The sequence below is a fragment of the Geospiza fortis genome, unplaced genomic scaffold (assembly GCF_000277835.1).
Source record: "Geospiza fortis unplaced genomic scaffold, GeoFor_1.0 scaffold381, whole genome shotgun sequence".
NCBI lineage: Eukaryota > Metazoa > Chordata > Aves > Passeriformes > Thraupidae > Geospiza > Geospiza fortis.
This window is the reverse complement of record NW_005054348.1, coordinates 4,693,270-4,706,071: the sequence shown is the minus strand read 5'-3', so window position 1 is coordinate 4,706,071 and position 12,802 is coordinate 4,693,270. Positions and strand designations below refer to the sequence as shown.

Here is a 12,802-nt window from a genome sequence, read left to right as displayed (position 1 = left end):
CCCCCAGCCCCACCCCAGCTCCGTTCCGGGCTCAGCCCTGCCCCGGCTCCGCCTTTGTAACGCGGCAGCTGGGAGGAGACTGGGAAAAATAAAAACCCTGGAAGACGCGGGCAGAACTCTGCCGCCTCAAGGGACAGCGCAGTCAGCGGTGAGACGGGACGAAGAGACGACAGACACGTAATCGACGGTGTTTTAATTCAATGTTTAAATATAACATTCATTAAGTAATTAAAATAATGCCAAGCTGCCTTAGAAAAAAAAACAAAAAAAAAAAACCAACAAAACCAAAACCAACCCAAACGCAAAATACCAAAACACAAAACCCAACACATTTATCAGTTCTGGTTATTGCCCTAGGTTTGATTTGTGCTCTTCATTCATGAGGGCCTTGCCTTACATTTAGCCAGCCAGCAACGTTTTTTTCTAATTATTAATTTTAATAGCAAGTCTTTTAATTCCCTGTTACATTTTCACATCCATGAAATACTTGAAACCAATCACATTCCTTGTTACAAGTCTAGAAAAATGTATGTAGGCAGCCATTGCTGTGCACATCTCTTTCAAGATTCATTAAAAAAAGAGACAATGTTTAATTTGTTTGAAAAAACAAAACATGGTGAGGATGTACATACACCTCTAAGCCCCTCAGCAGCAATTCCTAAGTGGTAATGGAGAGCTGTCCAGCTGAAGAAACACCTCTGTGCCTCCCACACTTGCAGGTTGGCTGGGCAGGAGAGGAACCGTGTCTGTTCCTATCCCTGCTCCAGTGGGGCAGTGGTTCATGTTCTCAGCAGGAGCTTACATCCACTCGCAGCATCAGGGACCATTCAGAGTCGTGCAGCCACAGGTTTCTGTACAGGTATCCGAGCATCTAACAAAAAAACCCACACTAAATATTTCTGATTCACATGCTGTAAACACCATGCCAATAAACTACTTCTTTACTGCCCTCACCCAGGGGATTGCACAATATGTGAAATAAAGAAGGGAGATTCAAAGCTGCAGCTAATGATACCAGAAAATTGTAAAAAATTGTTGTAAAAAAATATTACTAAGATTTCTATGCAGTTAAGTCTATGGAAGTACTAGCTAAAATCACTAGATCTAACATACGTGCATTGTCCAAAGTAATTTATAATTTGAGAAGCTCTCTTCAAATTGATTAGAGAACACTTACCAAACATGTCCAGGATTTTACTAACAGCCTCTTGATTTACACTGTAAGTGACTCCACTGGGCCTACAATTACAAAAAAAAAAAGTTTACTCAACAAATATTCCTTATTCCAGTAATTTCTACACAAATAACCAGAATTAAACATTTTCATAATTACATAATACCAGCATAGCATACACACCAAATTTAAGGATATGTCAGACTTCTATTCTAGAACAGTCATGGTTTCTTTACCTTTTCTCTTGTTCACAGTCCCCAAATTCTGTTGCACTCAATTTATTCCTTTTACTTGAAAGGGAAATTTAGCTATAGCCATTTATCTTAACCTATTCACTTCATGAACAGAGGCATAAGGAAGTAGATCAGGTCATGAGCTGCTAACTATGTTCTGTGAAACACTTAAGACACTGCAGGGACTTGTTTTACTGGGGACTTCCATGGTCATACTTTTAAACACAGTAATGAGCTCCACAACACAAATTCATTTGATAACAGAATAACACATAATACAGCAACAGGTGCATTTTAATCTTAGGCCTATAAACCATGAACTGTGTAAAAAGACTCAAATGATTAAGCTTTCAGTTAAATTGCTTTGAGATGAGTTCAGTGCTGAAGTTCCCCAAAACTACCAGTATTCCTGATTATTGCTTACATTGCCTCAAAAGGCTTACTGAAGCACACAGTATTACAAATAAGCCGTGCTGTTCTTTTCTTATCAGTCTTGGAAGGAAAGTTGAAAACCAAAAGGTAAAGGGAATCAGAAGCAGCCTAATAGCGAGTTAATGAATTTTGTTAGGTCCCACAGGAGTCTTTCCACTATGAGGGCATGCCATTTCACTTCCACATCATGTACAGAAAGGAACTACTGGGTCTTCTCCATGACTCCAGTCAACCTCTGGTGCTCAGGCAGTTGGGGTTCTGCTGTTCTACTAGGAGCTCAGACATTAAGAATTGCCACTAAGATTTCTATACACCAGATATCTAACTTTACTTACATTTTCTTCTTCTTCACTGCACCCAGTTGCACAAGAGCTGATAAGGCATTTTTCTGCATGTCAGAAGACAGCGCTTCATAACATTGTGTACTCCCTATAGAGAAGGTAGAAACACAATTAAAATTTTTATAATTTTCAATTAACAGGCTACTCTTGTAAAATCATATTGAGTAACAGCTGTACACACCCTTCTCAAGAAGTTGAAAAACAAAGTTGCGGACTCCGGGTATAAACTGCTTCTCAGTAAATGCTTCTTTCATTTCCTTTGAGAGGTATCTGAAAATTAACTAACATTTTCAAGAAAATGAGCATTCCTTTCTTTTAGATTGTCAGCTTGAAATGAGTTTTAAACAGATGTGTCCTTGTAAGTAATACTATTCCACTTTGAAAAGCATAGGAGAGGAACTCAAAAGGTACCATTGCATAGGGCATCTGAAAGTTTTATTACTGTTTTACAGGTAAGAGAATCCCAATATTAAAATAAGACTCCATATTTCTACAATAGCTACCTTAGACATTAATTTTACATTCTTGTTCTTACAACTAAAACCAGTTAAACTTTTTTAAAGCAATACCTGTTCTGAAGATGAGAAAAAATGGGCACATCAGTACACCTCACACATCAGATCACTAACTACATTCCACTATGTTAAACACCTCCAGTCTCACCAATCTTATACTGACTTAGCTGAGATTTTATCCTTCTGGGTTTGTATGTATTACTTACTACAGGAATGTAAATGTTTAATTTTATTAAAACCTTGGAAAAACCAGAAGAATTTAAAGAGAAATGGGTGGAATTAATGACTCCCATAAAAGCTATCAGATAGGAGATGCAAACTCATTTCCACACCTAGCAGGACAACCCACATAAAATGAATTAAGCAAGAGCTCCTCATAAAAAAGAACAATGAACCTGGTAGCAGCACACTCCCTATGAATCTTATAAATCCACAATGAGCCATCACATCACATAGCAGTTACTGCTTTGGTAAATTGGACAAGTCTGAGCCAAAGGCTAAAATTGGGATCCTTGGGGAAGGGTAGTGTTTAAGATTTATTACTGCTGTTTCTTAACTTTTGCACTTCTCAGCCTATTTACACAGAAGTATCACAGCTCTCTAACTTACCCTACAAAACACAGGAAAAAAAGGAGATCATTTTCTGAAGGACAACATACCTGATAACCTTCCACAAAAGGTCTGAACATAGCTGACAAGAAAGACACTGTACCACTTCCTTTGTCAGTAGGGTAAATCTCCTGTTGACTCGTTTGAATGGCATCACATTTTGTGAGTAGAAAACATCCTTCCTCAAAATCCTGGGCAAGAAATGCATAACTAAAATTCTAACATTTACAGAAGTGCAGCTACCATTTCCCACAAAATCAACAACAGAAACCACAACAGGGCACCACTTTCATTTCTGAACTCAGTTGTCAAGAGACTTGAACCAAAATTTTTCTGTCTCCCAAAAATACCCATATAAAAAGGCAGTGGGAACATGTTCTTAAACACAGCAGTTCCTCAATGCACAACAGACCTTGGCCCAAAGAAAGTGGCTGTAGCTGCTATTGCAACAGCCAGCCTGAGCTCCCTCAGGATTTTGTCAAAACAGGGTCAGGTTGTCCAGTTTAGGGTTTTTTCCTGGGGGTGTTTTTTTTTTATTTACCTATTTTTAAACTAAGGGTTTGCCTTTTTTTCATGTCCAGTGATTGCAATAAATGATAAAACAGATCACTGACCTGCCCTCTACCAAACAGAAAACAAATGGCCAAAAAGTTACAAAGTATGGCAATGTCAAGGTCAAAACCATTTTACTGCCAATATGGGCATAAGGGGGACAGATTACACAAAGGGATGGGACAAGGACATGACAGACAAATGAATAAAGCGGTGAGTGGGTGGCTAAAAGATCCCTTAGCATCACAGCAACTCTCATCTGACTCCAGCAAAGTCAGTCATAGCCAGCCACCTTCCTGCTCCCTGCTACTTTCTGCTATTTCAAGAAAACTGCAAAAGGCAAAAATTGTCAACAAATAAAACAAAAACAAGGCCCAAATCTCATCTGTATAAAAATCGATGGGATTTTAATACATTTGCAAGTCTTGAACATTCTTGTGAAAATTATACTTATCTCTTTTTTAATACAGGAAAGATCATAACTATCACCATCATATATTTGTCCTCAGCATTGATAAAAATAACACGTAATCAGTTTTAAATCCAATTAAAAACTACATATACCAATTTATATTGGGTGTGAGGCTGAACCAGCTTTTTAACTGATAAACTTGTTTTCACCTGCATTTCAAGCAGGCTGGACCAGAGCCAGCTCTGACCCAGCAGGTTTGTGTACAAACTGACAGGGCAAGTCCTGCAGAGACCCAAGGGCTGCCTGCAGTTTTCCCAGCTTGCCTGTATCCAGCTGTGCTAGGGGTGCACACAGGCACACTGAGCCCTGGAATAAGGCAGTGTGCAGGAACAATACTGGCTTTGTCTGACTGATGCCTGCATGGGGCAGGAGGTAAAATGAGGGGAAATTCTTTTCAAGCAAAAAAGGATGCAAGTAAAGCTTCCGAAGACTCTAAGAGGGAAACTATTATGCCATTAGGAAAGCTCTCACTTCAAAAACCTTCACAGGCTGCACCCCTGACAGCATTTACACTTCTTTGAAAAGACTGTTTTAACACAGATTTTCAGATCTGTGCTGGAAGACTGGTAGCTTTATGTGAAAAAGCCAAACTTGTGCTACAGTTAATTTTAATAGTTCAGAAATGGGCAATTTAATTATTTTTATTTTTTTTTACTGGAATGGAGAAAAAATTGCATTGACAACCTTGTCGATTCAGACAATATTTCTCAATCAACATAATGACCCCCTTTGTAGTTCTCCCTCTTACAGATCAAGGTGATATCCCTGTAGGTAAAAAAAGCACGTGTTTAGCAGAGCCCTGGAATCATGCTATTTTAATTGGCTGCATTACTATCACTATTTTTGTATAAGGGATGTTTTTACCTTCAATGAAATGCCAGGAAAGAAGATGAACTCATTAGAAAAAACATCTCTCAAGAAGTTGAAACAGCTGTAGACTTCCTCTGAAAAAAATATTGTAAATGCAAGTGAAGATCCATTTACTCCTTATTTAAGAGACTACCTACTTCAAATAAAATACAGACTTGGCATTTCAAGCATACATACAAAGGCAGAAACCAAACAGAACAGCAAGTACTCAAAGCACTTGATTCAGCTATAAAAAAAAGGAAAGAGCCAGGGCTTGCAGCTTCTCAGAACATGCATTAGATGCCACAATCAAATCCTACAAAAGGATCAAAGGGTAAACAAACAAAAAAAGACAAGCAAAATATCGCCATGCCCTCCCAACACATCCACCTTATCCCAAGCATAACAGTCTCGGATAGCTCCCGCTAGCAGTCACAGGAAGCTGGTGCTCCTCTCCCACCTGATGGCACACGGAGCAAGGCCAGCAGCTTCCCAGAGCCCCAGGGTACCTTTTCTGAAGCTGGGTGCCATCTGCAAGGCGACTGCCACCAGGGCCGGGCGCACGAAGACGTTCAGCAGCTGGTTCCTGTACGTGGCACACATGAGCACAGCCAGCGCATGCCTGAAGACGATTTCCCCTACGGCTCCATCTTCCACTCCCTTGTCATTCAGGACCACGTGGCCATCGACAAGGCCAGCGATGTTGGAATGCAGGGTGAGGCCAGACAGGACTGCTTTTTTGGCACACAGGTTATCTAGGAGGAAAATACAATACTCAGGAAGTTGCAAAAGGGAGCATAACTCTATTGAAACAGCCCAAAATGCATCAGTATTTCAGACACTACACCAAACTTTCAGTTAGAGAGCTGTTCCAATAGAATCCATACCAGGAACTGGCAAACTAGGCATAGTATGACACGGTGAGAACAAATTTCAGACATTTCTATAATTAAAATGCTTTGAATTCTTCCACTTACTAACAACTGCAAATTGTAATTGTTCCTTTCTCTCTGAACAAATATTCTGAGCCTTCAAATGGAAAAAGGATGTATCTGTTTATGGAAACATTCATTAGTAAGGAAACAGAGACTATGCTTCTGCTTAAGCATTTCTGACACTACAAGTTTTGAATCAAGTCTTTTTATAAACTTTTTCATCAATTCTCATACATAAGCAAGGCCTCATCCCAAATTAAATTTATAAAAATTCTTAGCGTAAATATTGTTACATAACATACCTACTCAATGAGAAACATTCCCTGCATCAAACTCGAAACAATTTGACAAGCAAGCAATAAAAACTTCATATTGAACACTAAAATACACTTTATATGTTCACAGCACCACAGGCATTTCAAATCAATATAACCTCTGGCAGAAAAAACCCATCATATTCCTTTCCTTTAATACAGATTTCATGTAGAGTCTCCTTCCATTTTATTTACTCCTTCAACCTACTTCATTCGAGTTTTGCTAAAGCTCCCAAGTTTCTCCGTGCAACAGGAAGCAGAAGTCTGTGCAAGCTAATTTTTACACTTCCTGTTTTGAATATAGAATTTTGCAAATGTTCTGCCTGTAATGACCAACCAGCACGACAAGGGCAGAAACAACCAGCTGTTTGGAGACCAAAGAATGGAGAGCGTACATGCAGTTGCTGGCATCAGCAAATTGAACTTTAAAATGTATTTCTTCTTTCAAACTGACAATTCAAACCAAAACAACAAACCCAATATGCAACTGATGTCTCGAGCACCAACAAAATCCACTTAGCTGTTGTCACTCCTCCATTTCATTACCATGCCTATTTGCTATTCCCTGACTACATGACAACTCTACTAAAGTAAATGCTTACTAACTGTTGCTAAGAAAATAAACAAAATAAATAAGCAAATCTGGATGTGGTATGTTTTTCAGTTTACTGTGTAGTAAGATTCTAAATGTTTAAGTATTGCCATGAAATTCTTGCTTTTACCAGTCTGGCAGAAGCAGACCTTGCCTGCATTCCCTGTAGTGCTGATCCCTGAAAGAAGCGGTTCTTTTTTTTCCAGAGGCAACAGAGTCCTTTTATACCAGTAGCCTGCCCCTATTTCTTTATTGTAGTAATGAGAGGGATCCGTGATTATACACAGGACTACAAAAGCAAAGATCCTTGGCTTAAGTCTACCTACAGCAGAAAGGTAAATGCACTTGCATTGCACAATGCTGTTCTTTGCTAGCTTTACCACTTACATCCCGAGGCTCTAAAATTGCCTGTGTCACTCTGGCTCACAGAGAGAAGTTTCAAACAAAGCCTGAAAGCACAATCAACCTTCCAGCAGACAATATATATACACTATACATATATATATATATATGGGGGTGTGTATATAAGTATATAAATAAAACCACCAAAGAAGCCTTCTCTTCAAAAGAGAAGAGATAAAATGGAGATAAAATGAAATTTAAAAATAAACAGACAATTGAAAGTTTTGATTTCCTCCACCCATTTGTTTCTGCTAGTTCTTTGCACCAGTAACAACTTACACTGTAGTCAGTACCAAGCAGGAAATGTAGCATTACACGGAGTTAAGTGGTGCAGATCAGACAACTGCCTGTGACCTACACACAGTTCAGAAAGACAGACACTACACAAATCGTAGTACTCTGACAAAGTACCTTATAATTTCCCTCTCACATGATAATTTCCTTCCCTTCATGATACAACATTAAAATGTCTGCTCTGTTTCCACCTGTTTTTCGAAGTATTATCTTCAACAGGTTAAGTCAAAACCTGTCAGATTTCAGCATGATTTTTAGCACATCCTAAAATACATTTATAACTCAAAGAATTCTGTAAAGCTGTTACCATACATTGCTTCCATAGAAATATAATTTATCTTTCATAAGCAACAAGAGGAACAGAAATAACACTTTCTTTGCGTACCAGGCCATTCAATGAATCCTCCAAAAGTCTGTGTTAAGCCTTTAAGCCACAGAGTCTTTTCTATCAGAAGCTCAAATTCCATAGCTGGCAAATTCTGGAGCAGGACAGCAGCAACTAGCACCCATGGGCTCAAAACCATGTTTTCTATTTGCAGGAGCTCCATTTTATAAGCTACGTCACTGACAAATTCTTGGATATCCTCAGATGGCTTTTGGGGAAGATGCCTGAAAAAAACAGTGCAATTTAAGGTAAAGAGCTCAAAAAGTCTAATAGAAATAACACCCCTCTTTATTTCTTTCATATTGTTCCCAGATCTGTAACTTTACAGCATCTATCATCTGCAGGGTGATTCTATGTGCTATGTAAAACAGAAGTATTGAGCAAAGCATCAGTAGCTGCTTGACAGTACCTGAAGCACAGACCTCTGTACTGATGCTGTATATTTGCTGTCTTCAAACAAAATTCAAAAGCATTATGTTTTACAGAAAAAACAGCAAAAGCAACACAATCCAGTCACAGCTACAGCTCTCCCTGACATACAGTCACTTAACAGCTTGCAGGAATAATGCAAGAAGTGGGAGGAAGGTGAAAATTTTAAGTGGCAAAAGCACCACATTCTCAGGAATCAGAGTTTTGCCTGGTTCATGCATCAGCATTAAATTTTAAAGCGGCGTCTTCTCAACACAGGGAAAGCCACAAGGAACAATTCATTTCAGAAACACCCAGTCACAAGCACAATAAGGGTCTGCTCAGACCAAACAGATTCAGCAGTTTGAACAGTCAGTTGGAGGGAGGTGAGAGAAGATGAAAACAAAGTACAAGAGAACGTCTTAATTAGTTCACATAGGTGTAGACTAAACCAATGTTTTTCCTGTGCATACACCATGGAAAGATGCAGTACCTGGGAACCAAATTGTATGGGCACCGATTGATCCTCCCAGATGCCAAGGTTCTAAGAGATACTGGCTGGCCAACGTAGATATGTATGGTACCAAAATTGTCACTGAGGATTCTCCTGGCTTTTAACAACCCCTATGAAATGAGAAGAGGAAAACTTAAATTCTGGTGCTACAGGGTGTGTATACGTCCACTTATGTTGTGTTCTTAAGGAATTTACATACAGATGTAGATTCTTTGGGCTTTGGGACTCCTAGGAGTTCATATGCATAGAGAGATTCTTCTAATATCCTCTCATAGCTGATGCTGATGGGAACAAGGTATGTGTCAAAGACTTCACGTTTGAAAAAGGGTTCCATCACAATGCTGAGAAGACCTGCCAATTGGGAAAAAAACATTAATCACCTGTCTCTTTCAAAGAGGGAAAAGCCACTGCAATTTAACTTTGAAAAGGATATCTTTGTATTTTAGAAACTGCTAATAGGTGTGCACTGTGCCTGTTCTCTCTTCAAGCAAGCAGAAGCAAAAGACATTGCCCAAGCCTTAAAACAGAGGGCAAATGGAAGCAACACTCTTGGACAGCTGTTTGTGGTTTTTTTTCAGCAGCACTGCTCTGTGCTTGTACAGCATCTTCCTTCTAAAGATTCCCTGTTACTTTTACAGTTAGAACCACAATATCTCCCTGCTGGCCAGCGGATGCCTATTGTCTAGGAAGAAAATGGTGAAGAGTTATTGAATTTAGCACACAATGGGGCAAAGGGAACAAAAGCAGCAGAGTGCAAGTGAAGTGCATTGCTGTTCTTTGTATGTCCTTGGAACCCAGCCATGGTGTTTTCCATACTCTGACAGACTTCCCCAATTTCCCTCCACATTAACATCCCTTCCTATCCAAAGAACTTACAAAGCACATAGCCACCAATGAAAACACTAATAATATTAGAAGTTCCAAATCTTAAATAAACATACCAAATTTTGGAGTCAGAGTCTTGGCAGTGCGGCTTCTAGTCCCCTCAAGGAAAAATTCAATTGGTGCATAGCCACTCTTCAAAAGTAAAACATACAAACAAAATCTAGTCAGAAAACATATTTCTTCTTTATTGCCCACAAATACTTTTAAGTACTTCAAATGTAAGTAAGTTGGTTTTTATAATGAAAGACAAACATATCTAACGTCAGTCATCTGTAAGCCTACATTCATCCATTGTATTTTCCACACCAGATAGTTTAATTAATGAAAATATTGTGTCTGTCACAAGATATGGGCACACAATCCAAAGCAACTGATGAGCAGTAATTTGTTTATCACTTACTGAAGTGTGTAATAATAATAGAGTGCACACATGGTCTTCACCTACAGCAAATCTGAGGTAAAAAGCACTTACTCAGACTCAGATAACCATGAAGACTTTCAGTCACACAGCCAAGATATCCTGCATATCTCACAAGAATTGTTCCAACAGAGTATTTCTTAAGTATATATTCTGAGATCTCAGCAAGTTATTTACCCTTAACATGGTTTTTACGTATTCAGCAAACACTGCCCAGTAGAGTTTGTTCCCACCGAAGGAACGTCGCATAAAAAAGGCACCTGCCCTTCGTAGCAGCTCACCGACTATTTTCATTCCTAGGAAATCTGAAAAACAATCAAAGAAAAAACAAAACCACACACACAAAATTTACTGATTAATATCAGCCAGCAGAATCAACCATAAAATTTCTATCACACTGATTACCAGAATACAGAAGATCTCTTTCAAGGATTCCTTTGTTGCCAATACATTTCTTTGCTTTCAAATTGTCTAGCAAGACTTATACAGACAAGAATGGCATATTATAATATGTTTTCCAATTTTTTTAAGCTGCATTCACTTAGAGAGCAATTTATTTTCATCATTTAGATGGTCAAAGTTCAGCCATAATAAAGACTAAGTTTCTCAAGTACATTGTCTCACTCATCTTTAGAAAAAAGCAGCTCCTACTGAACATATTCCAGAAGACACAGAAATTAGGCAGCCAATTAAACTGCATTAGACCATCTATGATCCTGACTCATCATTCTGGGCAATGTGCACCAAACCAGCTAAAATTATTTTTTAGTTTTTCAGTTTTAAGCAATGATAGTCAATGCTTAACTTGTCAAAAACAGGAAAAAACACTTAATGTTAACAAGGTTCTTATGGAAGCATTTAAAACAAGTCCACACATCAGCTGGCAACGTGCCATTCCAACGTCCTTGCCACCTCAATCCATGAAATACTGGAGAACAAATATTCACTCAGTTAAATAAATTCATATTTCTAGTTGCAACACTGACAATGACTGCCCTGAAGATGTCACAGGTGCCAGAAACATCATCCCAACACCAGCTAGATTCCTGCTAATGAACTGTATGAGGATGTACTGGCAACTGTTTACCTTCCCTTAGCTAATCCCTACAGATCTCTCTGTATGCTTGAAGCCAAGAGATAACTAAGAAAGCAAAGGCACTTACACCACCTATATCAGGAGAGTCTCTCCACTCAGCACAAGTTCTGATTTGAGAGTGACTTTGTAAACAACATCCTGTGAACCTCTAACATGACATGCAGTTATGAAATACAACTACAACAACAGAGAACTGTGTTTTCTCCAGAGGAATTCAAAATTATACACATGTGCAGGCAGCATCAAGCTAAAAGCCCCTAATTCTTTAGGAGAACTTTGACCCTGAAGCACTCAAAGCATTCAAAAAATGTTAATCATTTAAAAAAATCCTTGTAAGCTAAACTAGTAGTATCTTAAGATACTATTGTGAGGTCCAAAACTCAAAAATGCTCTAATCCAAGTCAGCAAAGGATTACACCGATACCTATAACAACATGTGAGCAGATTCTGAACAATACACAACAGGCAAACTGCAACACCTTGATCAAAGCAGCTGTGAAACATGGACTTGTGAATCTAACCTGCATCACCCAGATGCAGCAAACTCAAAGACCAGGGAAATCTCATCTTCCAGAGCAAGAACGTTCTCAAAGCTTTTATTAGTCTTGCTAACTTCTTGATTGGAAAAGCAGACTACAGTAAAGCAGAAAGTTCCAATATCTCTGCTAGGTTACCTTACCTGTGCATGGAAAGGTAACAGTGCTGCACCAGACCTGAGTGGTTTTCTGCCTGCTTAGAAGGCCTGTTTGATACTCCTGACTTCCAAGATCAGGTTTCTAAGTTAAGCGTTGACAGCATCCATATTATCAAAAATACATTAATTTGGAAGACACTGTTCAAGTCCTCAAGAATTGCTTCCTACAAATATACTGGCTTTATCTGCTTTACGACTAAGTATGCCCAAAATCCTGACCTCTAATATGCCATATCATTTCCCTGCCAGCTCTGTTCTCAGCGTGCCACAAAGTTCTGCCAATACTTCAAAGGAATCAGTCACATCAGAAATAAACATGAGGTACTTTGTCTGGCTGCTGTGACTCCACTTTAAACTGTATGAAGTATCACAAAAAGTTCTGCACCCACAGTAGCAGCTGGGCAAGTTCTTGCCTGTTACCAGGCTATGAAAGCAAATAAAAGTATTCTTCACAACCCTTATCTATGCCCCAGCCTCAGGTCTATAGATGGGCTACTTCTGAGTGAACTTGCTGAGAAAATATTCACCTTTGACAGGACTCAGCACCAATGAGAAGCTTTCAGACACTATAAGCAACTTACCCAAGGAGGATTTAACAAGATATATTTGGAGCAGAAGTTCCACAACTACTTATAGCTGCACAACTACTTATAGCTGCAGCTACCAGAGAATGCTACCAATTCTCTGA

The 12,802-nt window shown here is 39.0% G+C and overlaps 2 protein-coding genes across 2 annotated transcripts in view; both read right to left on the bottom strand.

Moving 5' to 3' along the window:
- Positions 1-827, bottom strand: part of PDCD2 (programmed cell death 2) — a 5,420-nt gene extending 4,593 nt beyond the window's left edge. The window contains exon 1 of the mRNA XM_005423251.2: positions 803-827. Coding sequence (XP_005423308.1) covers positions 803-827 — 25 coding nt within the window. The remainder of the gene's footprint in view (positions 1-802) is intronic.
- Positions 175-12,802, bottom strand: part of GNPAT (glyceronephosphate O-acyltransferase) — a 17,188-nt gene continuing 4,560 nt past the window's right edge. Inside the window, exons 5-17 of the mRNA XM_031058782.1 lie at positions 11,367-11,375; positions 10,502-10,631; positions 9,963-10,038; positions 9,221-9,372; positions 9,001-9,131; positions 8,100-8,323; positions 5,687-5,932; positions 5,193-5,272; positions 3,355-3,495; positions 2,362-2,461; positions 2,175-2,268; positions 1,178-1,239; positions 175-871 (exon numbers count right to left, since the gene is read on the bottom strand). Of these exons, the coding sequence (XP_030914642.1) occupies positions 828-871; positions 1,178-1,239; positions 2,175-2,268; positions 2,362-2,461; positions 3,355-3,495; positions 5,193-5,272; positions 5,687-5,932; positions 8,100-8,323; positions 9,001-9,131; positions 9,221-9,372; positions 9,963-10,038; positions 10,502-10,631; positions 11,367-11,375 (1,489 nt within the window). The 3' untranslated portion in view covers positions 175-827. The remainder of the gene's footprint in view (positions 872-1,177; positions 1,240-2,174; positions 2,269-2,361; positions 2,462-3,354; positions 3,496-5,192; positions 5,273-5,686; positions 5,933-8,099; positions 8,324-9,000; positions 9,132-9,220; positions 9,373-9,962; positions 10,039-10,501; positions 10,632-11,366; positions 11,376-12,802) is intronic.